This window comes from Oncorhynchus gorbuscha, linkage group LG21 (genome assembly GCF_021184085.1).
Source record: "Oncorhynchus gorbuscha isolate QuinsamMale2020 ecotype Even-year linkage group LG21, OgorEven_v1.0, whole genome shotgun sequence".
Taxonomy (NCBI): domain Eukaryota; kingdom Metazoa; phylum Chordata; class Actinopteri; order Salmoniformes; family Salmonidae; genus Oncorhynchus; species Oncorhynchus gorbuscha.
This window is the reverse complement of record NC_060193.1, coordinates 20,784,410-20,810,878: the sequence shown is the minus strand read 5'-3', so window position 1 is coordinate 20,810,878 and position 26,469 is coordinate 20,784,410. Positions and strand designations below refer to the sequence as shown.

General features: G+C 41.8%; 3 protein-coding genes across 3 annotated transcripts; all 3 read right to left on the bottom strand.

Moving 5' to 3' along the window:
• Window positions 1–3,875: 3,875 nt before the first annotated feature.
• Window positions 3,876–5,743, bottom strand: LOC124007749. Its single transcript, XM_046318487.1, has 6 exons — window positions 5,685–5,743; window positions 5,168–5,533; window positions 4,676–5,026; window positions 4,445–4,576; window positions 4,259–4,308; window positions 3,876–4,144 (listed from the first exon to the last, which is right to left on the bottom strand). Exons 1-6 carry the CDS (start codon window positions 5,728–5,730, stop codon window positions 4,001–4,003), a joined length of 1,089 nt encoding a protein of 362 aa, XP_046174443.1. The 5' UTR covers window positions 5,731–5,743; the 3' UTR covers window positions 3,876–4,000.
• A 9,767-nt stretch (window positions 5,744–15,510) lies between these two features.
• On the bottom strand, window positions 15,511–18,602 carry LOC124007988. Its single transcript, XM_046318909.1, has 5 exons — window positions 18,562–18,602; window positions 18,062–18,426; window positions 17,592–17,946; window positions 17,267–17,387; window positions 15,511–15,654 (listed from the first exon to the last, which is right to left on the bottom strand). The coding sequence occupies exons 1-5, from the start codon at window positions 18,600–18,602 to the stop codon at window positions 15,511–15,513; spliced, it is 1,026 nt and encodes a 341-aa protein (XP_046174865.1).
• A 3,266-nt stretch (window positions 18,603–21,868) lies between these two features.
• On the bottom strand, window positions 21,869–24,576 carry LOC124007753. Its single transcript, XM_046318491.1, has 6 exons — window positions 24,180–24,576; window positions 23,704–24,054; window positions 23,236–23,586; window positions 23,001–23,129; window positions 22,808–22,857; window positions 21,869–22,158 (listed from the first exon to the last, which is right to left on the bottom strand). Exons 1-6 carry the CDS (start codon window positions 24,232–24,234, stop codon window positions 22,039–22,041), a joined length of 1,056 nt encoding a protein of 351 aa, XP_046174447.1. The 5' UTR covers window positions 24,235–24,576; the 3' UTR covers window positions 21,869–22,038.
• Window positions 24,577–26,469: the final 1,893 nt, after the last annotated feature.

The following is a 26,469-nucleotide window of genomic DNA, read 5'->3' as shown; positions in this document are numbered from 1 at the left end:
AGCCTCACGCAATCCCACCGTCGATGAGGTGGTAATTTGGTCGCTTTCTTCTTACTAAAAGCGATAGCCAAATCGGCATATTCTGGGGGAATGCGCACAGTGGAAACTCCTATACACCTCTCTGAACACCCCTTAAGAGCCCCCTGTTTCCAGGAAATAACGGGATTGTGAATAGCCAGCCAGGGAACACCCAACACCACCGGGAACCCAGGTGAATCAATAAGGTAGAAACTGATCCTCTCCCTATGATTCCCCTGCGTTACCATGTCCAGCGGAATCGTGGCCTCCCTGACCAGCCCTGACCCTAACGGTCGGCTATCTAAGGAGTGCACGGGGACAGGTGGGTCTATCTGCACTAACGGAATACCCAATTTACGGGCGAGTCCACAATCCATAAAACTCCCAACTGCGCCTGAATCGACTAGCGCCTTATGCTGAAGAGAGGGGAAGAACGCAGGGAAAAAAATTAACAAAAACATGTGACCAACAGGGAGCTCTGAGTGAGTTTGGTGCTTACCCACCTGGGGTGGCCGAGGAGTGTTCCGCCGACCATCTCGACTCCCAGAGGGACTCCTCCAACACCGATCCAAAGTGTGTCCTCTCCGTCCACAATAGGAGCAGGAGGGGCCCCCTCTGGTCCCCCTAGATGCAGCTCCTCCCAACTCCATCTGAGTGGGAGTGGGAGAGCTGGAAGGTGGAATTAACAGGACCCCTTCTGAATGCCCGCGGGCAGCGTGCAGGTTGTCCAATCGAATAGACATGTCTATAAGTTCATCCAGGGAGAGAGTTGTGTCTCTGCAAGCTAGCTCCCAGCGGACATCCTCCCGGAGACTAGACCGGTAATGGTCCATCAGGGCCCTGTCATTCCACCCAGCACCAGCAGCTAGGGTCCTAAACTCCAACACGAAGTCCTGCGCGCTCCTCATCTCCTGTCTGAGGTGGAACAGTCACTCACCCGCTGCTTTACCCTCTGGTGGATGATCGAACACAGCTAGGAAACGGCGGGTGAACTCCAGGTAGTTGTCCCGAGCCGAGTCTGGACTGTTCCAGACTGCGTTAGCCCAGTCCAGGGCCTTGCCCGTTAAACAGGAGACGAGGAGGCCCACACTCTCCTCACCCGAGGGAGCCGGACGCACGGTAGCCAGGTAGCTCTCTAGCTGGAGCAAAAATCCCTGGCACCCAGCCGCTGCTCTATCGTACTCCCTCGGGGGGGAGAGACGCAGTGCGCTGGACCCAGAGGACGACGTAGGTGGAGTAGGTGGTGAAGGTGGTGTCGGCAGTGGAAGAGCTGAGATAGACGTCGGTAGACCACTCCTCTCCCATCGTTCCATCCTCTCCATCATCTGATCCATCGCCGTACCAATCCGATGGAGGACAGCTGTGTGGTGATGGACGCGCTCCTCCATAGTGGGGAGAGGGGTGGTCGCTGCTCCTGCTGACTCCAATTCTTCTGTGCGGGCTTCTGTTGAGAATAACTATGAGTGGTGGATGGAATCAGGCGCAGAGAGCAGGGTTCTGTCGTTTATCAAATTTATTACACCGGTGCAACCGAAAATGATCACGCCAACACACAGGGCATATATAGGTTGCCAGTCCAAAACAACAGGACAAAATAGACCAGAGAATAAAGATAAGAAAATAAATCACACCATCAAACACAGAGTAACAAAAAACAAGCCCGCACAAAATACCCAACGGGCCTAGTGCCATTAAATACCCTACAAACAAACCCTAATACAAAACAGGTGTACCCAATTAACCACTAACCAACACAAACGGAAAAGGAATCGATGGCAGCTAATAGGCCGGTGACAACGACCGCCGAGCCCCGCCCGAACAGGAAGAGGCACCCTCTTCAGCGAGGTTTGTGACAGTATGTCTATGTTGGCCTGATATGGTTCCCAATCAGAGACAGCTGTTTATCGTTGCCTCTGATTGGGGATCATATTTAGGTAGCCATTTTCCTCATTTGTGTTGTGGGATCTTGTCTATGTATAGTTGCCTTAGTGCACATCAGTAGCTTCACGGTTCGTTTGGTTGTTTGTTGTTTTGTTTCTTTGTTTGGTCAGTGATTTTCGATTTATTAAAATGATGTGGAACTCTACTCACGTTGCGCCTTGGTCCGATCCTTACAACGAACGTGACAGTGACACCACACAGACATCCTTCTGTAAACCACATAGAGGCAGAGACACAGAGAGCAGGTAGGAGGGTCCTTTGTGCACAAAGCCAGCAGGCCCACCTGACCAAAATGTATATACGGCCTCGTCTTGTGCTTACAGAAGACCGCAGAGTACCTGTGAACTTGTTGTGTGGGGGTGAGTGTGAGTGACATGCTATCAACACTACTAAAATAGGTGTTAAGAACACATTACAGAGGAGGGATGACTTAAATAAATAGGTTTTCTCCCATACTTATTCAACTACTCAGGAACTCAATACAAAACTAGACACAAACAGATGAGTCATTGTCTTCTTCATTTAAATATCTCTCTGCTACCCATTTTATTTTGAGTGCCTGTGTGGCTCCTCCTGGTAACTAAGCTACACTTTATAATATCTTAGTTTATGTTAGTAGTAATGATCCATCCAGTGATGATGACAACCTAGCCTGTTTGATGCATATGACTCTATGATTCTGAAATGGATTTATAACATGATACAGATGTGTAATATGTAAGTAATAAATGTATATAGTACCTTGTTATTGATTCTTAACAGCACCACAGTGTCTTTGTTGGGCCTTTGTTAACAGATATTATGACTACACATCAGTGGTGTAAGGTGATTTAAGTAAAACTACTTTAAATTACTACTTGTGTTTTTTGGGGGGGTATCTGTACTTTACTTTACTATTTACATTATTGACAACTTTTACTTTTACTTCACTACATAAAAAGAAAATAATATACTTTTTGCTCCATACATTTTCCCTGACACCCAAAAGTACTCTTTGCATTTTGCATGCTTAGCAGGACAGGAAAGTTCACGCACTTATCAAGAGAACATCCCTGGTCAACCCTACTGCTTCTGATCTGGTGGACTCCCTAAACACACATGCTTCATTCGTAAATGATGTCTGAGTGTTGAAGTGTGCCCCTGGCTATCCGTAAATAAATAAAAATACATGAAAATGGTGCCGTCTGGTTTGCTTAATATTAGGAATGTGAACAATTTTATAAATTAACTTTTGATACTTAAGCATATTTTAGCAATTACATTTACTTTTGACACTTAAATATATTTAAAACCAAACACTTTTAGACTTTTACTCAAGTAGTATTTTACTGGGTGACTTTCACTTTTACTTAAGTCATAATCTATTAAGGTATCTTGACTTTTACTCAAGTATGACAATGGGGTACTTTTTCCACCACTGTTACACACGTGAAATATCACAGGTAAGTACGTTTTCAACAATTCTTTGTGAACAATTTGAAAATGTTGACAATTCCAAAAGTTGCTGCCAACTTGTATTTGTTTGTCAAAACGTCTCAGTTACAAAGTGTAGTGATATTTTAATTATATTTTCAACATTATCAGCGGTCTTCAAAATATACTCAGCTAAGAAGTACATTATTAGTTCAGGCTTTTATCATTAAAGAGTGAGTTGTGATCTTAGTGACATATTATTTTGTGGTTTTGATACACTTGATGTGTGAGAAGACAGTGTGTGGTGAGGATTACCTGTTATTGCTGGGGGTTAGAGATGAGTTAAGCTGAGTGGAACATATATTTAAGGCTGTCAGAAAACCACAGATATGTGATACAGTATACAGCTTAAAAATAGAGTTTTGAGACAACTTGAAGAATATGAGAGAAAATCAAACAAAACATCTAAATTACAGTGAATTCATGTTTTATTTGCTCTAAAATGCACAACAGTAATGTAAAAAGGAGTTTGACAGAATATAAGCAATTGTAACACAATTATAATGATAAAAAGCCAGTGTATAAGAGAAAAAGCGATGCAAGTCTTTACGGAATAAAAGTTGACATTTCAAACCATGTTTTGGCACCTTAGCCCAGAGTACACAGTGTCTCTCTCCATGGTGCTCCTCTGTCTCTGGGTCTTTTGCTTCTTGTGGATGACATTCAGAGCAGCGTAATGGACCGATGTGAGTGTGTCATCGTGTTCTTGATCCTAAGAGGAAAAGCAAAACAAATTTCAAAGACATCAGGAAATAAACTGATTGAGGGATCTGTTTACAGTTCATCAGAGTAATACTCCGAATATTTCACTATACGGTCTGCATACCTGGTTATGACAACTGGGGACTGTCGGAATGCCTGACTGAGGATGCTTTCCTTTTAAACACATGAAGGAATCATCTTAATCATGATCATCTTCATACATTGAATCAACCCAGTTTCATTACTAAAACATGTAATGTATACCGCACCAACAGATTAATCATATATTGTGGGCAATGATAATGCTTACCGCTGCACAACAGAGAGGTTTTCTTTGTAATCTTATACAAAACACAACCAAGGACAATGATGAGGATGACACAAAGAGCCAACGCCACACCCAGGCAGTACACCAAGAGAAGATGGTCCTCCTTACAACCATCTGTAGAAATACAGACAGTGATAGAGGAGATTCAGGACATTTTGTTTAAGCAGGCATAAAATGTTAGATCATTTAAAAAATGTCAGAAATATCACTAACAGTCAACGTCCACCTTGGTACCATTCCCAAACAGTATCTCTCCAAATGATGCCACAGCGCAATAGTAAGTCCCAGCATCAGAGAGGCTGAGGTTCCTCTTGGGGAGATTATAGACAAATCTCTTTGTAGGAGACCCAGCCTCAGGGCTCTCCTTACACTGTTCACTACTGTCTCCGTGGGTGTAAATTAAACCTGGACGGAATTCTCCTGAGCCATGTCTGAACCAATAGATACTGTGTTCTCCTGCACAGGTCTCAGTGTGTATTGTACAGTTCAGAGTCACAGAGTCTCCTGGCTGGACTGACTCAGACACAGGTTGCTGGAGTACAGACATGCTGTTGGACTCTGAACCTGAAGAGAGTGACGGAGTAAGATCATAGTGTGTATATTGTATTAGCCTGGTATGTTCATTTAGTGCCAAAGTCTAAAGTATATTTCTATTTTAATGGTGCAAAATATAAAATCCAAAATTAGGGAAGGAATTTAAGTTACCTTTGACAATTAAAACAGTTCCTTTTCCAATTTTGACTTGGCCCGCTTTCATAGCACCACAGTAGTATGTAGCTGAGTCACCTGACTCTGTCTTGGAGATGGTCAGGTTAGAGCTGCCAACTCCTCTCTTCACACTCAAACGTTTAGTCTCCTTAAAGTCCTTGGTAAAATTGTTGAAATAAAAGGTATTTTGAGTGCGATAATATGATGATGCCATGAGAAGAGGCTTCTGTCCAACAGTTTGCTTGAACCAAGAGACTCTGACTATCAAATTAGATCGACAAAAGCAAGTGAGAGATACATTTTGTCCCAGATTTGTAACTATCAAAGGGTCTGGTTGGATTACATCATTTTTAAGCGCACAACCTGTGAAGAAAACAAAGTAAATACATCAGACAAAGGCATAGTACAGATTTATACATTATTAACATTATTCAGATTACATAGTCATTCAAATTGATTCAAAAAGACCATGACATAAAAAGTTAAAGGAACCGTATCAATATTTCTTACTTACCAAAGTTGCGGTAAAACAAAATGATTGTCCAATATATAATCATCATTTCACTGTCCTTTCTGAACTGTATAGTGTGTGGGTTTTGTGTGTGGGCCCCTTTTATATGATGACACTCATCGGGTAATCATTATGAAGTAGGTGGTATCTCTGAACTAAGTGATTTTATTGGCTGTCTGAACAGGCATAAAACATGTGATTAAGACTACAATCTAACATCTGTCCTGTGGCATACCATAGTTAGAACAGCCCTTCAAATGATGTAAAATCAGAGTTACTGGTTTGTATTTTCTAGCATTTGGGTCGGTGGCTGAGACTACTGGTACATTTGTCCTCCTTGACATACACAGGGTGTTTACGTTCCATTTCTCACTTCATGGTTGTAGAATGCAGTTCAAGCTTTCAGGAGGAAGTGAACTCTGGTGAGGTTGGCACCTTTTTTGACAAAAAAATATGTGATCGTTAGATACCTGGTGCAAATAATTGGTAAGAATTGGGCAAGTCATTAAACGTAGGAAATAACAAGTTTATTGAAATATCACACAAGCATAAAAGCAGGTAACAGAGTTCCATGTTACAACTATTACCATCATAAGGAAGAATTAAGACATTCACTAAATCATTGTATACATTTTGTTGTACACTTCTACAAAAACAAATGTATGCAGCCAGTCAACCTCATGCACTATTTCTGAGGTTTTGAGACTTCTGAAACCATCCCAATATCAGCTTTCACACTTGCTGGACAATTATGCTCTGCATCTGAGTGATTTTACATTAATATTAGCTGAAGCTTGGCCCCTGTAATGGTGCCCTAAAGCAAATGAGAAATGTATAGCTAGAATGATGGTTATTGGATGACCCTCACATGTCACTTCCTGTCTTGTTGACTCACACCAGGGCAGATGGTTTCTTCCTCTCTCTGTTCCATCCTCTGTCTCCTGGGCTTGGTACTCTTCTTGTCAGTGAACTTCAGGGCAGAATAGTTCAGGGCATCATTGTCACTGGGGAGCTTTGGGGATTAAACAAAGACTCACTACATTCAGACTCTGGATCCAATCTAATGATGTAATATTTTGGTGTAATATTCTTTCCCAGTCCCATTCTACTAACCTGTTGGTCTGATGTGTTGGCATGAAGCTTCCCATACTGGCTATGCTGAGAAAGGGTCCCCGCTAAAAGAAAAAGAAAAACAACATTTAAAACACGTGAAACCTCTTCTTGTTTACTCATAAAAAGGCGTACTACCATGTACTATATGTATTGTGCTCTTCTTCATTAAAACATTTAAAACAGAGTATCTGTAAATAGGTTGCTGTGTGTGTGAGGGAGTGTTCATGGCATGTGAAGATAAATAAATGTTCATTACTGCAACATAAAGATGCCTGAGTATGGCCTAAATAAATATATTCAACTTCCTTTGTCTTGATTATTGTTAAATTATGAATTTATCTTATCACAAGTAAGTAATGGTCAAATGAGTTTGGCAGAGACGAAATTCATTAATTCATTACAGTTACATCTAATAAAGTGAACACCTATGGCTATGTCATTCATCCAGTTCTACAGTCTGATAACCCACCTACATGTACAGATTACCTCAACTAGCCTGTACCCCCACACACTGACTCGGTACGGGTGCCCCCTGTATACACCCTCGTTATTGTTCTTCTTATTGTGTTACCTTTGTCTTGTCTCTGGAATCATTAAACTGAAGACTAGTTAGTTTATCAAATCAATTCTCTGTAATTATTATTAGGTGATTATTCTAATAATGTACATTTAGGAAGCCGGGGCACCAAGGAAAATATTCAGATTACAAAGTTATAATTTTCCTAATATAACGTTCAGATATTTTAATATCTGATCAATTAGTCTACAAATTAATGAATTATTTTTACCTCACGTTAGTCTCATTCCAAACGTCATAAATTGTTGGTTATCTGCACGAACCCAGTCTTCACTATGAATCACCCATACATAAATTGTCTCAATCATTTATTTATTAACTAACTAAATAATCACAGAAATGCACACACAAACAAAGTAGATATGGTTACAAGAGAATGATAGGGGATGTGCCCTAGTGGGCTAAACCGGTATGGCGGCTTGGTAGACAAAGGGACTGAGAAGGGCGAGAAAGATAAAAGAAACTACACAGTTGTTAATTATAACCATTGAAATGGTAATCCTTTGCACATGAACGCTCCCTCTATCGGTAACAATTGCAATCAATATATATATTTAAGCTCAGTGTGTCGTCGTGATTTCGGTTGGAAGTTCATCCGCACCTCTCTCGGAGTCCCTGGAGTCTTTGGTTAGAATGGCTAGTTCAGAGTAACATTCAAAAATGTTGTTATAGAATAGATGTTTCGGTGGTTGTCGGCCTTCGCATTCATTAGTATAGAATTCCTAGCTGCAGACTAGTAAATAGTATCAAAGATTTGCTCTTATTCAGTCAGATCGATAGTCTCAGAGTTTAACCACGTGGTATGGTTAAAAGGTTCAGCAATCTACTCAAACCTTAGCTCCCTCCGTGATGAGGTACTGGTCTCTACTCAAACCTTAGCCCTCTCGTGGTAATCGCGATAAGCTGGTTTGAAGGGAAATCCTTCAGGTGGGGATTATATTCATAACAGCAGAAGAGGGCTGTCCCATGACGCCAGGTCAATGTCTGTGTTCTTGGGGCAGGCCTATGACCTAGTTAAACTCCAAAGGGAATTGGAGTTTCCTTCATTAAACAGTTTAAATCACATTACATAATTTCACAAATAGTTTCATCTTTACTCATTCATTTTATACAACAAGTAGCCTCACAACTGAGACTCCTGTATAAACAGAGTTATGGTAATGTGGCTGTATTGTCTCGCATGAGTTTCACAAACATTGAATGAAATGGACCGGTCGTAGCTGGATTCTTCCCAGACCGTGTACACATTCTCCAAAACATGGACATTGTTCAGTTCTCAAGTTCTGAGATGTGGAAGAGGTTTCTTTGTTCTCCTGTGAAACTCACTCTCTCTCTCTATACTCTGACCATGAGGAGAGAAAGAGCCTGTGTGTAGGGGGATAGAGAGAGAGGTGGTGAGAGAGAGAGGAGGATGGTGCTCGCTGTACCCGAAGAGGGCCACATCATGACACTTTTATTATTACTTTTTATTTAAGTCTAATTGGTAAGTATTTTCTTCTTATTGAACTGCACTGTTGGTTAAGGGCTTGGAAGTAAACATTTCACGGTAAAGTCTACAATTGTATTCGGCGCATGTGACAAATGTAGCACACACTGTGATGATTTAAACCTACCCTAAACAGAAACCGTAGATAGATGGAAGCATTCGCGTGAAACTGAAAGTGCGAACCATCGCATTTAACCATGACAAGGCGACTGGTAATATGGCAGAATATAAACAGCGTAGTTGTTCGCTCCACAAGGCAATCAAACAAGCTAAACGTCAGTATAGAGATCAAGTGGAGTTGCAATTCAAGGGCTCGGACACGAGACGTATGTGGCAGGGACTACAGACAATCACAGACTACAAAAGGAAAACCAGCCACATCGCCGAGACTGACGTCTTGCTTCTGGACAGGCCTGCTACCAAGGACTGTGGGCTCTCCTTCTCCATGGCCAACGTAAGTAAAACATTTAAACGTGTTAACCCCCACAAGGCTGCCAGCCCAGACGGCAACGCAAGCCTCGTCCTCAGAGCATGTGCAGACCAGCTGGCTGGTGTGTTAACTGGCATAATCAATCTTTCCCTATCCCAGTCTGCTGTCCCCACATGATTCAAGATGGCCACCATTGTTCCTGTACCCAAGAAGGCAAAGGTAACTGAACTTAATGACTATCACCCCATAGCACTCACCTCTGTCATTATGAAGTGCTTTGAGAGACTAGTCAAGGTTCATATCACCTATACCTTACCTGCCACCCTAGACCCACTTAAATTTGCTTACCGCCCCAATAGATCCACAGATGATGCAATCGCCATCACACTGCACACTGTCCTATCCCATCTGGACATGATGAATACAAGAATGTTGTTTATTGACTATAGCTCAGCATTCAACACCATAGCACCCTCCAAGTTCATCAGTAAGGTCGAGGCCCTGGGTCTGAACCCCGCCCTGTGCAACTGGGACCTGGACTTCCCGACAGGCCACCCCCAGGTGGTGAAGGTAGGAAACATCCCCTTCACTCTGCTGATCCTCAACACTGGGGCCCCACAAGGGTGCATGCTCAGCCCCCTCCTGTACTCCCTGTTCACTCATGACTGTGTGGCCAAGCACCCCTCCAACTCAATAATCAAGTTTGCAGACAACACAACAGTAGTAGGCTTGATTACCAATGATGACAAGACAGCCTACAGGGAGGAGGTGAGGGCTCTGGGAGTGTGGTGCCTGGAAAACAACTCCACTCAACGTCAACAAAACAAACGAGATGGAAATGTCTGCTCCACCCAAAATTACAACCAATTAATTGCAGCATTACCACAAAAATTGAATAATTTTGCATGCCCAATTTTTCAGTCTTTGATTTGTTAAAAAAGTTTGAAATATCCAATAAATGTCGTTCCACTTCATGATTGTGTCCCACTTGTTGTTGATTCTTCACAAAAAAATACAGTTTTATATCTTTATGTTTGAAGCCTGAAATGTGGCAAAAGGTCGCAAAGTTCAAGGGGGCCAAATACTTTCGCAGGGCACTGTATATAGTCTTAGTTCACTCCTACTTAGATCTCTGTGTATTGGGTATATGTTGTGTAATTTGTTAGATATTAATGCACCATAGAAGCTAGAAGCACAAGCATTTTGTTTATGTGACCAATATACTGTAATGTGATTGGACATTGAACAGTATGGTGGCCCTGAGAGGCAAAGTCGAGTACAGTGTATTGATGCAGGTTAGTGTTCCTGTGTTAAAGGTCTATGGAAGGTTAGTTTCCAATAGTGGAATGTCACTGTAACACCCTCCACTATGACCACAGATGTGTGTGAACAGAATGCATTGAGCTCAACTTAATAATTGTATAATTCGCATAGTTGTAGTAATTATCGTGTCAAAGGGTCAATTGGAATGATCTTTGTGCATTGTATTTGGGCAGAGGGAAATAATAAAGGCTGATTGCAAGAATGATTCCATAGGGGTTGACCAGGAGCCATGTGTCTGATGGATCGTAATTTCTGTTCTATAACATTGTCTTATATAGTTACTGTTTGATATCATTATACTCTCTTTTTGTGAATATACAGTTTTTTATTCTTAGAGATTGAAAGTAGTGTTAGGTTTAATCTGTAAATATCTAGTGGACTGCAGTAGACTATAGGAATATGTACTCCCCAGTGGTGACCCATCATTCAGGGCAGGTGTGGCTGAGCCCCACATTTGAGCCCCATATTTATTGTTTATTTTTTTGTCCTTTCTTGATTTTCATGTTAATTTTGCATTCCCATGTGTCACAAATCCTTTTGCAAACAATATATATATATATATATATATATATATATATATACTTTTTTTTTTATTTTTAGTAAGGCAGCTCCAATATGCAGGTGTTTCATCCTAGCTCAGTGCTTTCTGTAGTGGTGGGGCAAGCCAGCAGAAAATATGAAGCTTTGCGCCATGATTGGCTCAGTGTTCTGTCACTCATGGGACACTACGTCACCGCCAAGTCTAAGGGTAGAGCTAGAAAAATTCAAGCCCCTTGGGTGCTGCCATGGAGTTACATTAGAAGTGCCTATCAAAGAAGGCTCAAGGTTATCGGCCACAGATACAATAATGTCAAATCTCATATCTACAGTGGCTTTGATTGGACTTTCAAAATCTTAGCTAGCTGTGATTATCATGAATCAAGTCGACAATCTACAAAAAAATGTTAATCCTTGTTATATGAAGAGAAATAATGAAGAGAAATTATAGATACCTTTATCGATGCAAATAGTTTTTAATCCTTGTCATATGAAGATAAATAATGAAGAGAAATTATAGATACTGTCACGCCCTGGTCGAAGTATTTTGTGTTTATCTTCATGTATTGGGTCAGGCCAGGGTGTGGCATGGGTTTTTTGCATTGTGGTGTGTTTTGTCTTGGGGTTTTGGTGTGTATGTATTGGGATTGTAGCTAGTGGGGTGATCTAGCAAAGTCTATGGCTGTCTGGAGTGTTTCTCAATCAGAGGCAGGTGTTTATCGTTGTCTCTGATTGGGAACCATATTTAGGCAGCCATATTCTTTGAGTTTGTCGTGAGTGATTGTCCTTAGTGTCCAGATGTCCTTGTTCTGTGTTAGTTTACACAAAGTAGAGGCTGTTTCGGTTTTTGTTACGTTTATTGTTTTGTAGTGTTTGTGTTTTTTCGTGTCTACGTTGTTTATTAAACATGGATCGCAATATACATGCTGCAGTTTGGTCCGACTCTCCTTCACCACATGAAAACCGTAACAGATACAATATATTTGTGATCATCGGCCATTGGACATAAACATTACAAAAGAAGTTGGAAATTTCAAATTCAACAATGAGTGGTTTGGAAGGAATCAGTGGCTAACTGCAAGCATCGCAAAGCAGTCTTTAGCCTTCTATTCAGTGTTGTGGCTGTGTGGTTCCAAGTCTAAGTTTAAGTGTCTCCTTTCCTAGTTTAAAATGATAAACATTCAACATTGGCCATGCTGTCAATGAAGCATGATTTATGCCACGCTCAAAACAACTGTTAACTCAGAACTGCAAAGTCTGACTTTAGTGAGTTCAAGACAACTGGGAACTCGTGTATAATTAGCTACAACTGGGAAAATATGTTTTGAATTTTCATCCAACTTGAGCCTTTTTCTTGAGATTCGACCTGAAGTTCACTGATGTCATCATGATTCAACCTTTTTTTCCCGAGATCCTAGTTGTCTTGAAAGCACCATAAATCCAGAGAATTCCTGACTTTGATGACAAAGTTTAATGACAAAATTTGCCCACGAAGGACCGTCTCGCAACCTTCGTGTTCAAGTGAGCACAGCACAACAGGTGAATGCAAAAATGGCTTGTATGCTGCTGGATAAATTATGTAACATGTCAGGGAGATATGTATACTGTAGCTAAGAAAGTAATACAAAGTGTATGTTGTGTAGTAAACTGTTAGTAGCCCATGTGCCTCAGCCTAATAATTTGGTCTATTTTCACCTCTTAATTTTGCCTACTGTTCTGACTTGGTGGTGCACATGTAGCCTATAATCTGTTTTTGAGAAATGTAATCATTGAATATTGTAAGAGCTTTCATTGTCTCTTTATACGCCTCTTTTATTTATCCTACGGTTTTGACTTGGTGAACAGGGAGAACACTGTAAGAGTGGCCCATGTTCTGAATTCTGTTTCTGAACATTTCAAAAGTGCTGAACAAATAGTTATATTAACTATGTCCGTCCTAGCTCGCTCATTAATCTCTTAATCAAAATTACGGATTGCCTCTGATCCGCTTGTCGTCCCCTTATGCCATAGTTTGTACATATCAATTGTCAGTAGAAACCACATTTGTTTAAGCAAGTCAGCCATATCAGCTATGTTTTTTTAAAGGCAGTAAATGAGGCTGAATTAACAGTTTTACTGCCAGATAAGGCTACGCTGATAGCCAGGTGTAGCATTGGTAAGGTGTTGGGACAGCTTTATGTAGGCCCTAACAGTTTGTGGGCACCGTTTGTCACCGCTATTGTGCAATTCATGTATTGTTTAATTTTGTGTTGCGTAGAGGCTTTGTTGATATGCATCCCACATTTTTTGGGGGGTCCCCACCAAGATTTACATGCTAAAATCGCCACCGGTACTCCCAATTAATCAATGTCTCTTCTGACTGATAAGAAGACATGTGAAAGGCACAGAGGAGTATGAAGGTTCTGGACTCGACAGTCTGGGACACAATAACATCAATGGGAGGAACAGACTCAGTCCCTGCCCAGCAACAGAGCCTAGTCGTAAGGTATAAATATATATGAGTCTGTGACATGTAGGTGTGCTTTTGCAGCTGCAACACCTAGTTTGGTGAATACATTTAGCTTGTATCCATCTGGATTATTGTAACAGAAATTAGAACCTAACACAATACTCCTGATGGTATATAGGAGGTATGTTGTGCATTTAACATGTGTTGACAAGGGGTAGAGCAACGCCAGTGTATATAGGGGAAACACCTACAGAGTGAAACAAGTCAATTTTGTGTCAGTCTCGTTCCCTGTATATCATACACAGAAACATCCACTAACTGAAGTGTAAACCTGAGAGTTCCATGGCTGATTGGACACACCAGCCTAACTAATACATGTGACATGCTATTTCTATTCTGTTTCACTCTCTGGTGAGTGTTGTTCTCATAGGAAGTAATCATCCTCTATTGGTCTCCTTCTGAAAGAGAATCCTGCAGTAGTCTTACAAGACCTGTCGAATTCAGAATGCACTGAAAAGTTCTCACATGACATCATCATAAACTGTCCCCTCCCCTTTGTCCATAGATCTAGAATAGATGGTATCACACATGAGACAGTTAACTCAGAGAGTTCAAATAGGGTTCATCAGCAGTTCTTTGTGGTTTGTAACTGATTTTAGATAACTAAATAGTCAGTGTAATAAATAACTTTTTCGGCTGTCGCAGCAAAATGTAAAGGGCAACATGAACAAAGTGTAAAGATTGTGAGAACAACAGCGACACCACATAGATATCCTGCTGAAAACCACTTAGAGACACAGAGAGCAGGTAGGAAGGTCCTGTCTGCGCAAAGCCAGCAGACCCACCATGACCAATGCTTAGATATGGCCTCATCTTGGGTTTACGGAGGACTGCAAAGTACATGTGAACTTGTTGTGTGGGGGTGGGTGTGAGTGGCATGCTATCAACACAAATAAAACAGGACAAAACATTACAGAGGAGAGATGAATTGATAGATAGTTTGTCTCACATACTTATTCAATTACTCCCTGGAACTAAATACAAAACTACACGTAAACACCTGTGTCTTTGTTATACAGATCACTCTACAACCAGTTTTATTTTGAGTGTCTGTGTGGCTCCTCCTGGTAACTAATCTACACTTTATAATATCTTAGTTGATGTTAGTAGTAATGATTCAGTGATGATGACTACCTAGACTGTTCGATGCAAATGACTCTATGATTCTAAAATGGATTTCTAACATGATACAGATGTGTAATATGTAAGTAATAAATGTATAGATTACCTTGTTATAGATTCTTAACAGCCACACAGTGTCTTTGTTGGGCATTTGTTGACAGATATTATGACTAGACACATCAACTCTCACAGGAAAGTACTTTTTCAACGATTCTTAGTGAACAATTTGAACATTTTCACAACTCTTAATAAAGTTGCTGCACACTCTACAGCTCAGGCAGTTATGGGGACTTCCACGTACACTGCTACACCCTATTGAGTTCCTGTACTTCAACCTTCACATATGCATATTCACATTTTGTGTTGTTTGAAAACGTCTCAGTTACAATGCGTACATTGTCATATTTTGATTGAATTATCAACAAGGACACAGGACACAGTTTAAAAAGAGAGTTTGAGACAACTGAAAGTGTTAGTCAGTAGAATGTACTCTATGCATGCTATTATAAACATCATGTAATCAGGATGCAATGTCAATGCAAACCTACCAGTTTAACTTGAAGAATATGAGAGAAAATCTAACAAAACATCCACATTGCAGTGAATTAGTTTTATTTGATACAAAATGCACAACAGTAATGTAAAAAGGAGTTAGACAGAATACAATAAATTGTAACACAATTATAATGATAAAAACACAATGTGTAACAGAAAAAAACAATGCAAGTCTTTTCAGTCCGTGTTTTGGCACCTCACCCCAGAGTACACAGTGTCTCTCTCCATGGCTCTCCTCTGTCTCTGGGTCTTTGGCTTCTTGTGGATGGCATTCAGAGCAGCGTAATGGACCGACGTGGGTGTGTCGTTGTCTTTTTGATCCTAAGAAGAATAGCAAAACAAATTCCAAAGACATCAGGAAATGACCTGATCATTTGTTTACAGTTCATCATCGTTCTGAAAAAACCTACACTCGATCCCTCCGATGTCAACAACTACAGACCAGTATCCCTTCTTTCTTTTCTCTCCAAAACTCTTGAACGTGCCGTCCTTGGCCAGCTCTCCCGCTATCTCTCTCTGAATGACCTTCTTGATCCAAATCAGTCAGGTTTCAAGACTAGTCATTCAACTGAGACTGCTCTTCTCTGTATCACGGAGGCGCTCCGCACTGCTAAAGCTAACTCTCTCTCCTCTGCTCTCATCCTTCTAGACCTATCGGCTGCCTTCGATACTGTGAACCATCAGATCCTCCTCTCCACCCTCTCCTAGTTGGGCATCTCCGGCGCGGCCCATGCTTGGATTGCGTCCTACCTGACAGGTCGCTCCTACCAGGTGGCGTGGCGAGAATCTGTCTCCTCACCACGCGCTCCCACCACTGGTGTCCCCCAGGGCTCTGTTCTAGGCCCTCTCCTATTCTCGCTATACACCAAGTCACTTGGCTCTGTCATAACCTCACATGGTCTCTCCTATCATTGCTATGCAGACGACACACAATTAATCTTCTCCTTTCCCCCTTCTGATGACCAGGTGGCGAATCGCATCTCTGCATGTCTGGCAGACATATCAGTGTGGATGACGGATCACCACCTCAAGCTGAACCTCGGCAAGACGGAGCTGCTCTTCCTCCCGGGGAAGGACTGCCCGTTCCATGATCTCGCCATCACGGTTGACAACTCCATTGTGTCCTCCTCCCAGAGCGCTAAGAACCTTGGCGTGATCCTAGACAACACCCTGTCGTTCTCAACTAACATCAAGGCGGTGGCCCGTTCCTGTAGGTTCATGCTCTACAACATCCGCAGAGTACGACCCTGCCTCACACAGGAAGCGGCGCAGGTCCTAATCCAGGCACTTGTCATCTCCCGTCTGGATTACTGCAACTCGCTGTTGGCTGGGCTCCCTGCCTGTGCCATTAAACCCCTACAACTCATCCAGAACGCCGCAGCCCGTCTGGTGTTCAACCTTCCCAAGTTCTCTCACGTCACCCCGCTCCTCCGTTCTCTCCACTGGCTTCCAGTTGAAGCTCGCATCCGCTACAAGACCATGGTGCTTGCCTACGGAGCTGTGAGGGGAACGGCACCTCAGTACCTCCAGGCTCTGATCAGGCCCTACACCCAAACAAGGGCACTGCGTTCATCCACCTCTGGCCTGCTCGCCTCCCTACCACTGAGGAAGTACAGTTCCTGCTCAGCCCAGTCAAAACTGTTCGCTGCTCTGGCCCCCCAATGGTGGAACAAACTCCCTCACGACGCCAGGACAGCGGAGTCAATCACCACCTTCCGGAGACACCTGAAACCCCACCTCTTTAAGGAATACCTAGGATAGGATAAGTAATCCTTCTCATCCCCCCCTTTAAGATTTAGATGCACTATTGTAAAGTGACTGTTCCACTGGATGTCATAAGGTGAATGCACCAATTTGTAAGTCGCTCTGGATAAGAGCGTCTGCTAAATGACTTAAATGTAAATGTAATGTAAATGTCATAAGGTCTGAAAACCTGGTTATAAGAACTGTGGACTGCCGGGCCACTTGGCTGAGGGTGCGTTCCTTTTAGACAAACACATGAAGGAATCATCATCATCATCATCATCACACAATAAATTAACCCAATTTCATGGCTACAACGTAATGTGCAGTGCATTTGGAATATCTCCAGACCACTTGACATTTTACACAATTTGTTACGTTACAGCCTTATTCTAAAACAGATGACATTGTTCTTTCCCTGATCAATCTACACAACAGCACATGCTGTTCAACCAGCATTTTGTTCAACTAGGCATAAAATGTTAGAAATATTTTAGAAATGTCAGAAATATCACTAACAGTCCATTTCCAGCTTGGTCCCGTTCCCAAACAGTATCTCCCCACATGAGGCCATAGCACAGTAGTAAGTCCCAGCATCAGAGAGGCTGAGGTTCCTCTTGGGGAGGTTGTAGACACAGCTCTGTGTAGGAGATCCAGCCTCAGGGCTCTTCTCACAATGATCACTCCTGTCTCCATGGGTATAAATGATTCCTGGATGGGATTTTCCTGAGCCATGTCTGAACCAAAAGACACTGTGTTCTCCTGCACAGGTCTCAGTGTGTATTGTACAGTTCAGAGACACAGAGTCTCCTGGCTGAACTGACTCAGACAAAGGCTGCTGGAGCACAGACATGCTGTTGGACCCTGAATCTGAAGAGAGTGAATAAGATCATGGTTTGTACATTCTTCCCTGCTAGATTAATTATTTTAGCATTACGTGAACACACTTCAGTACCAACATTTTTAAAGCAACTTATTAAGTTACCTTTGACAATTAAAACAGTTCCTTCTCCAAATTTGGCTTCCCTCGCTAACAAACTAACACAGTAGTATGTAGCTGAGTCCCCCGACTCTGTCTTGGAGATGGTCAGGTTACAGCTGTCAACTCCTCTCTTCACACTCAAACGTTTAGTCTCAGTAAAGTCCTCGGTAAAGTTATTGAAATAGAAACTGTTTTCACTGCCATAATATGATGATGCCATGAGAAGAGGTTTCTGTCCAACAGTTTGCTTGAACCAAGAGACTCTGATCAATTGAGATCGACAAAAGCAATTGAGTGAAACACTTTGTCCCAGTTGTGTAACTATCAACGGGTCTGGTTGGATTACATCCTTGTTAAGTGCACAACCTGTGAAACAAACAATTGAAATAAATCAGACAAAGGTATAGCACATTATCATTATTCAGACTACATAGTCATTCAAATGGATGAAAAAGACGGACATAAAAAGTATAAGGAACCATATTAATATTTCTTACTTATCCAAATTGGCATAATACAAAAAGATTGTCCAATATATAATCATCATTTTAATGTCCTTTCCGAACTGTACAGTGTGTGGGTCTTGTGTGTGGGCACCTTTTATACGATGACACTCATTGGGTAATCATTATGAAGTAGGTGGAAACAACAGTGAACTAAGTGATTTTATTGGCTGTCTGAACAGGCATAAAACATGTGATAAAAATGTCAATCTAATATGTGTCCTGTGGCATACCATAGTTAGAGCAGCCCTTCACATGATGTACAGTCAGAGTTACTGGTTTGTATTTTATCATTTGGGTCGGTGGCTGAGACTGGTACATAAGTCCTCTTTGACATACTGATAGAGGAAAATATAGTTTAGATGATCAATTATGTATACATTAATGATTATAACCATTTATGCTAATACTATTATGTTATGATTTGAAAAGTATGGGTTCTTAATTGTACTGTTACTCAAAATGTAAGCAGAAATGAATTGTGTCTGTGTCTCCTGGGAAAGTTTAAGAAGGAGGGATAAGATAGTTTTTCAAACAGATAAGAATGTTTTGGTTGGATTCCATTAGTGGAGAGAAGTATATCCTTTAGGCAGGTTGGAATGTAGTTTATGAGGGGAGTGAAACTATCTCCAGGACCGAATACTACGCCATTGTAAGGCTGGGAGAGGGGGTGTAACTGATGACGTCATTTTATGTCTTCTTTCTTTAAAATGTAATGTTCATTGTATTTTGGGTCAGTACTCATCAAGAATAAATGCTGAACTTGTTTTTAAGACTGGTCTCTTGCTAATTCATGCAAATGATAAACTTACAACTTATCATGAATTAGAAATGAGTGCGAATTGAATTGATTTTGGCAATAAAACATAAAGGGATTAAGAATTCCTCTATCACATACACAGGGGGTTTGCATTGTATTTCTCATGTCACGTCTGAAGAAGGCAAGTCAAGCTTTCAGGAGGAAGTGAACTCTGGTGAGGTTGGCACCTTTTTTACAAAATAAAGATTTGAAAAATCTATACATTTTGTTGCACACATCTACAAAAACAAGTCAACCTCAGCCACTACTGTTTTTCACTAGTCATGTGGCATTCAATACTAACATTGCCTCCCAGCTCTGCTTTCTGGGAAGAAGTGGGCTGAACAAGAACTGGTGTTGAGATGCACCTGAAAAAAACTCTATGTTTACTGCATTTATTACATTTTCCAAATGCCTATAGTGAACACTTTAAATGTGTAGAGAACTTGTATAACATTAGTCAATTGAGCTAGATGTTACTGACATGCTTTCCAAATCAAAAGAAATGTGAGTAGTTTATTCATCCAGGTTGCTCCTTCACGGGACGAGACTGACCTGTGTAAAATGCAGTCTCTCCACAGAAATGAATGGAAACTTCCGTTTGCGTTCATTGGTTCATCTTTGATGGTCAAATTTGATTGGCTGAACACTCGGTAGGCCGCCCAGTAGACAATGAATGTTGTTGTACAGCTTGATTCTGTGTTGGACAACTTTATCACATGGCAAGTTTGAATATGTCGATGTTCAGTTTAATGTTTTGAACAATGTCACTACTGTAGATTTGTCCTTTATTAGGTCCAACTACAGCTCATACTGTCTGCAATACTATGTACTGCAGCTGGCCAACAGAAGGCTTGTCCAACCAAAGTAAGAGACACAACACAAGAAGAGTCAGTGAATCCCTTTACTTAATGTTTTTCTTGTCATTGTGGTCCATGGGAGTCGTACAGTAGTTGGGACCTGGTTGGCCACATGTTATGACACTGTCATCCTCTAGGGCCTCTATGACTTCCACACAGTCACTTTATAACACAGAGAAACAGAAAACGTGTCAATAGTTTTTACTTAACCAACAATATCTCATACACTATTTATTCTGAATGTATTGACAGATAAAATCCCTCCCATCGTATAATTAGAAGGAGGCTCTTTCTTCTTGGTCCAACACACTGTCATTGACACTGACCCAACTCCAGCCACTTTAATAATGGGAATTGATGGGAAATGATGTAAATATATCACTAGCCACTTTAAACAATGCTACCTTATATAATGTTACTTACCCTACATTATTCATCTCATATGCATACGTATATACTGTACTCTACATCATCGACTGCATCCTTATGTAATACATGTATCACTAGCCACTTTAACTATGCCACTTTGTTTACTTTGTCTACATACTCATCTCATATGTATATACTGTACTCGATACCATCTACTGTATGCTGCTCTGTACCATCACTCATTCATATATCCTTATGTACATATTCTTTATCCCCTTACACTGTGTATAAGACAGTAGTTTTGGAATTGTTAGTTAGATTACTTGTTGGTTATCACTGCATTGTCGGAACTAGAAGCACAAGCATTTCGCTACACTCACATTAACATCTGCTAACCATGTGTATGTGACAAATAAAATTAGATTTGATTTGATTTTGAGATGATGATGATGATACTTTACATCACACTTCAAACCATGGCTTGTGTTTAACTACAGACGTCTGATGTCTGGGTCAATTAACTAGTAAATAGTTAATTGTGTTTTTACACAGATTCAATGTCGACTATGTATAGTTACCTAGATGCCTCGTAAAAATAGTGTTCTATTGTTGATTAAAAGGGCAACATGAAGAGTAAAAGAGTATGTGATACATCTAACTGACTGACACCACTGAGATCCTGCTGAAACCACATGAAGAGAGACAGAAAGAGACAGAGGATCCTGTGCAAAAGGCCAACAGGCCGTACCAAAGTGTAGATAGGTACAGCCTCATGTTTTGTTCATAGCAGACCGCAGAGTACATGTAAATATGTTGCTGTGTTTGTGAGGGGGTGTGTGGCGTGCAACCATTAGGCCTATGTCTTAAAGTGAAAACAAGGATGAAAACCTCCTACACTATAACTGACCTGTCCTCCTTTTGTGGTGGGGGCTTTGGTCCACTTTCACTGTGAGTAATTATGTTGAAAGGGGCCTACGTTATATACTGTAACGTGATGCAAGGGACTACCTGACTTCACATAAATGAGAAGACATTGACCTTTACATTGTAAGCACTGTGTGAAGAGACCATTGGTGCACTAAGGGGCATGAACAGTACGGTGGCCCTGAGAGGGAAAGTAGAGTGCAGTGTGTTGCTGCAGGTCAGTCTTCCTGTGTTAAATGGCTATGAAAGGTTAGTCTCCAATGGTGGAAAGTCACTGTAACATCCTCCACTATGACCACAGAGGTGTGTGAACAGAATGCATTGAGTTCAACTTATTCAAATTAATTTGGTTTAACAGATGGAAATGCTTTATTTTTCTATTTGCACTTCATATTACACTTGAAAAACTATGACCACTGATTTCAACACATTTTACTGGAGCATTCATATAAAGCTAATAACGTTAGAGCAAGTTAAGAGCTATCTGGTATAAAAGGACAACTATTTAATTTAATTCATCCAGTTCTACTGTCTGATCCCAGAGTAGACCGTCTCTTCCTCCATGTTGCTTCTCTGTCTTCTAGACCTGTTCTTCTTGTTGCTCAGATTCAGAGCTACATAATGAAGACTGTCTGCATCGTGGGCCTGTGAAGAACAATTACAAAATGGAGGAAGAATATGACTACTGTCATGTTTTGTCATATATTGTCATGTCTTGTCTTTGTGCTTTCCCTTCTGTTCGTTTCCCCCTGCTGGTCTTATTAGGTTCGTTCCCTTTTTCTATCCCTCTCTCTCTTCTCTCTATCGTTCCGTTCCTGCTCCCAGCTGTTCCTCATTCTCCCTACTCACTCATTTAGTCTTTTCACACCTGTCCCCTATTTTGTCCTCTGATTAGAGTCCCTATTTCTCCCCTTGTTTTCCACTTCTGTCCTTGTCGGATCCTTTTATGATGTTCGCTGTGCTGTGTCCTTGTCTCGCCCTGTCGTGTCTTGTCTCCTTCAGATGCTGCGTGTGAGCAGGTGTCTTAGTCTGCTACGGTCGGTGCCTTCCCGAAGCAACCTGCAGTCAATGGTCGAGTCTCCAGTCTGTCCTCGTTACTACGAGTGGATTTAAGTTTTTGCCTGTTTTGTTTTCTTCTTGAGTGTTCCAGAATTATTACTTTTGCCATTTACTGGAATAAAGACTCTGTTTTCGCTAAGTCGCTTTTGGGTCCTCATTCACCTGCATAACAACTACATATTATTAAATCCTTTTTTTTTACGTAGTAATAGAAAATGTCATGAATTTTACTTACCCCTGTATCTGAAGAAGAGACTGCTGGACTTCCTGTCTGAGAGACGGGTCCTGAAAAGAAAGACAGAAAATATAAAGATACGACTACTCTTTCCGTTACAGATACATCTGGTGATGTCAAAGAAGAGCAACTTCAATGAAGGACTTTACCTGCTACATAGATCATTAGTTCATTTAATTAGGATATTTCTTACCTCTGCAATGCAGACACTTTCTCTTGTTCATCGTGTAAATGATGGAACCAAGGAAAAGTATCAGGATAAACGAGAAACCCAATGCTGAGCTCAGGCAGTACACCGAGAGAAGAGGGTCTCCGTAATTGTCTGGAAAAACATTTCTTATAAATATAAATAACTTGTACTGTATGTAGTTGGACAAAGTAAATTATATAATAGATCTAAACAAAAACTGTAAAGACGTATCACTTACTACTAATCTCCAGCTTGGTCCCATTTCCGAACAGTATCTCCCCACATGAGGCCACAGCACAGTAGTATGTCCCAGCATCAGAGAGGCTGAGGTTCCTCTTGGGGAGGTTGTAGACACAGCTCTGTGTAGGAGACCCAGCCTCAGGGCTCTTCTCACACTGATCACTCCTGTCTCCATGGGTGTAAATGATTCCTGGACGGGATTCTCCTGAGCCATGTCTAAACCAATAGACGCTGTGTTCTCCTGCACAGGTCTCAGTGTGTATTGTACAGTTCAGAGTCACAGAGTCTCCTGGCTGGACTGACTCAGACACAGACTGCTGAGTAAGGTGCTGGTTCCTGGACCCTGCACCTTTTACACAATAAAACCAAGGTCCTAATGAACTTCTAATTACAAATGAAATTCAGAATTTCCATATGCAAAGCCACTGAAACAGTAACATTCCGTATTAACTTCTGTGTTACTCACCTTTATGCATCAGAAATATACCATTTCCAAAGATCATGCCATCATAATCACGTGCAGCACAGTAATACATCCCCACATCCGATGTCTTGGCATTTGAAATGGTCAGCACAAAACTGTCTCCGTTCTTCTCTGCAGAAAACCGAGGGTTGTTGTCAAACTCCCCATAGAGCGTTGGATCTTTTGAGTCAAGGTAAAGAGATACTATCATCACTGGAGCTTGTCCTACTGTTAGTTTGAACCAGTTGTAGTAGTCTCCGCCAGTCCCAGAGATGAAGCATTTCAAATCAACAGTGTCTCCAGGGATGAAGGTCTTCAAAAGATCAGACTGAGTAATGATACCAATGGACAACACTGAAACAAATACACGTTTTATGTCAAAGTCTACACATCAGATTCATGCGTTTACAAGGTCCCGTAACATTAAGTACCCTTATTCCACCAGAATTTTTTAAAATCTTGTCAACACAATGTCTTACCTGCTCTAAATAAAAGAGAGATTACGAGACACAGTTTTGTGTCTGTGGATTGCATATCCTTTTGTCGTCCTGTGTGTCAGATAAGAGTGAGAATCAAGAGGTTATGGGTGTCTTTTTATACATGACTGGAGACATGGTCCACAGGCCTGATTGGCTGCTGTGACATTAGTAAAGACACGGAACAGGAAAGTTGAACCCTCCCCTCTGATCTTTTTCTATCCTCATGCTACATGAGTACACTTTCCGTTTTCTTCAGAAAGCTATCGTCTTATTGGTGATTGAGAGATATGGACACCAAATGCTTATACTGTATATTCTTGTCCACATTTCAGTTCCTGAATGTAAGTGTTTATGATAATATGGCTTGATTATGATTGGCAGGCTCCTATCTACACACTCATAGAAGTGTAATTTAATAAACATATCATTAACATTATTCATGAGTATGACAAATGCCTGTGAATGTCTTCCCAAGCAGTTGACATCTCAGACTAAGTCGTTGTGGTGGAGGGGGGGTTCTACTAAGATAACATATGGAATTGTTTTAAGATGGTCATACCATGGATCAGTTACCTATTTGATTTTGAACTTTAGAACCCTTTAGGTATCAAAAACGAATAAAGTATTTGATAAAATATTGAATGTGTCCTTTACTGCTATAGTCCATTGAAGCGCATTGAATTACACATTTTTGATTGGAGAAAAAAAGACAGTAAAGAAATCACAAGGAATAAGGTTTTGAGGTGTCTGTGTTATGCAGGTGAGTGAGGACCCAAAAGCGACTTAACAGAAACAGAGTTTATTCCAGTCTTAACAGAAAACGACTAATCCTGAATTCTTTCACAGGTAATGTCCAAACAGGAATAACAGTAATCCTCTAGTCTGTAGAGGGGAACAACAGGAGAAGCGGCCACAGACTGCAGGTCGCTTCGGGTAGGCGCAGGCCGTAGCTGATAGAGACACCTGCTCACTCGCAGCATCTGATGAAGGCAAAAACACGACGGAACAAGAACACAGCACAGCAAACATCAAACAAGGATCCGACAAGGACAGAAGCGGAAACAGAGGGAGAAATAGGGACTCTAATCAGAGGGCAAAATAGGGGACAGGTGTGAAAGAGTAAACGAGGTAGTTAGGAGAAAGAAGAACAGCTGGGAGCAGGAACGGAACGATAGAGAGAGAGAGAGAGAGAGAGAGAGAGAGAGAGAGAGAGAGAGAGAGAGAGAGAGAGAGAGAGAGAGAGAGAGAGAGAGAGAGAGAGAGAGAGAGAGAGAGAGAGAGGGAAAGAACCTAATAAGATCAGCAGGGGGAAACGAATAGAAGAGAAAGCACAGGGACAAGACATGACAATCTATGACAAAACATGACAGTACCCCCCCACTCACCGAGCGCCTCCTGGCGCACTCGAGGAGGAACCCTGGCGGCAACGGAGGAAATCATTGATCAACGAACGGTCCAGCACGTCCCAAGAAAGAACCCAACTCCTCTCCTCAGGACCGAAACGGGAAACAATGAAGAGGGAATCTAGTGCAATTACTATTATAAAAATGAGACACGGGTAGAGAACTGTGAGAGTTAGAGCAATCAGGACCAAACAGGCCAGGAGAGTAACAACTAGGGACAGACTGAGACACAGCAAGGCTAAGACCAGGAACAGGAGAGAGGCGGTGGCTGTAGACAGACTGAGACACAGCAAGTGCAGGAACAGGACCAGGAGAGATGCGGTGGCTGGGGACAGACTGAGACACAGCAAGGGCAGGAGAGATGCGGTGGCTGGGGACAGACTGAGACCCAGCAAGGCCAGGAGCAGAAGCAGGAAGAAAGTTACCGGACTTAGTCTGCGCGCAGTCCGAACAAGCAGCCACGAAACGGCGCGTGTCACGCTCCTGAGTAGGCCACCAAAAACGCTGGCGAATAGAAGCAAGCGTACCCCGAACGCCGGGGTGGCCAGCTAACTGGGCAGAGTGAGCCCACTGAAGAACGGCCAGACGAGTAGAAACGGGAAAGAAAAGAAGGTTCCTAGGACAAGCGCGCGGTGACGGAGTGTGAGTGAGTGCTTGCTTTACCTGTCTCTCAATTCCCCAGACATTCAACCCGACAACACGCCCCTCAGGGAGAATTCCCTCGGGGTCGGTAGAGGCTACAGAAGAACTGAAGAGACGGGATAAAGCATCAGGCTTGGTGTTCTTAGTGCCCGGACGATAAGAAATAACGAACTCGAAATGAGCAGCGCCCAACGAGCCAACGAGCCTGACGCGCATTAAGTCGTTTGGCAGAACGGATGTACTCA

Bases quoted from the DNA above. Each gene is read 5' to 3' on its own strand.
- LOC124007753 (XM_046318491.1), bottom strand. From the start codon at position 24,234: ATGCAATCCACAGACACAAAACTGTGTCTCGTAATCTCTCTTTTATTT. The intron at 23,130-23,235 runs GTAAGTGATACG...ATGTTTTTCCAG, and splicing joins GACCAAGCTGGAGATTAGTA to ACAATTACGGAGACCCTCTT. The intron at 22,858-23,000 runs GTAAGAAATATC...CTTTCTTTTCAG, and splicing joins AAAGTGTCTGCATTGCAGAG to GACCCGTCTCTCAGACAGGA.
- LOC124007988 (XM_046318909.1), bottom strand. From the start codon at position 18,602: ATGATTATATATTGGACAATCTTTTTGTATTATGCCAATTT. The intron at 17,947-18,061 runs GTAACTTAATAA...CACTCTCTTCAG, and splicing joins AACTGTTTTAATTGTCAAAG to ATTCAGGGTCCAACAGCATG. The intron at 17,388-17,591 runs GTGATATTTCTG...ATTACGTTGTAG, and splicing joins AAGCTGGAAATGGACTGTTA to CCATGAAATTGGGTTAATTT.
- LOC124007749 (XM_046318487.1), bottom strand. From the start codon at position 5,730: ATGATGATTATATATTGGACAATCATTTTGTTTTACCGCAACTTTG. The intron at 4,577-4,675 runs GTTAGTGATATT...GTATTTCTACAG, and splicing joins TACCAAGGTGGACGTTGACT to ATGGTTGTAAGGAGGACCAT. The intron at 4,145-4,258 runs GTATGCAGACCG...TTTTCCTCTTAG, and splicing joins TCCCCAGTTGTCATAACCAG to GATCAAGAACACGATGACAC.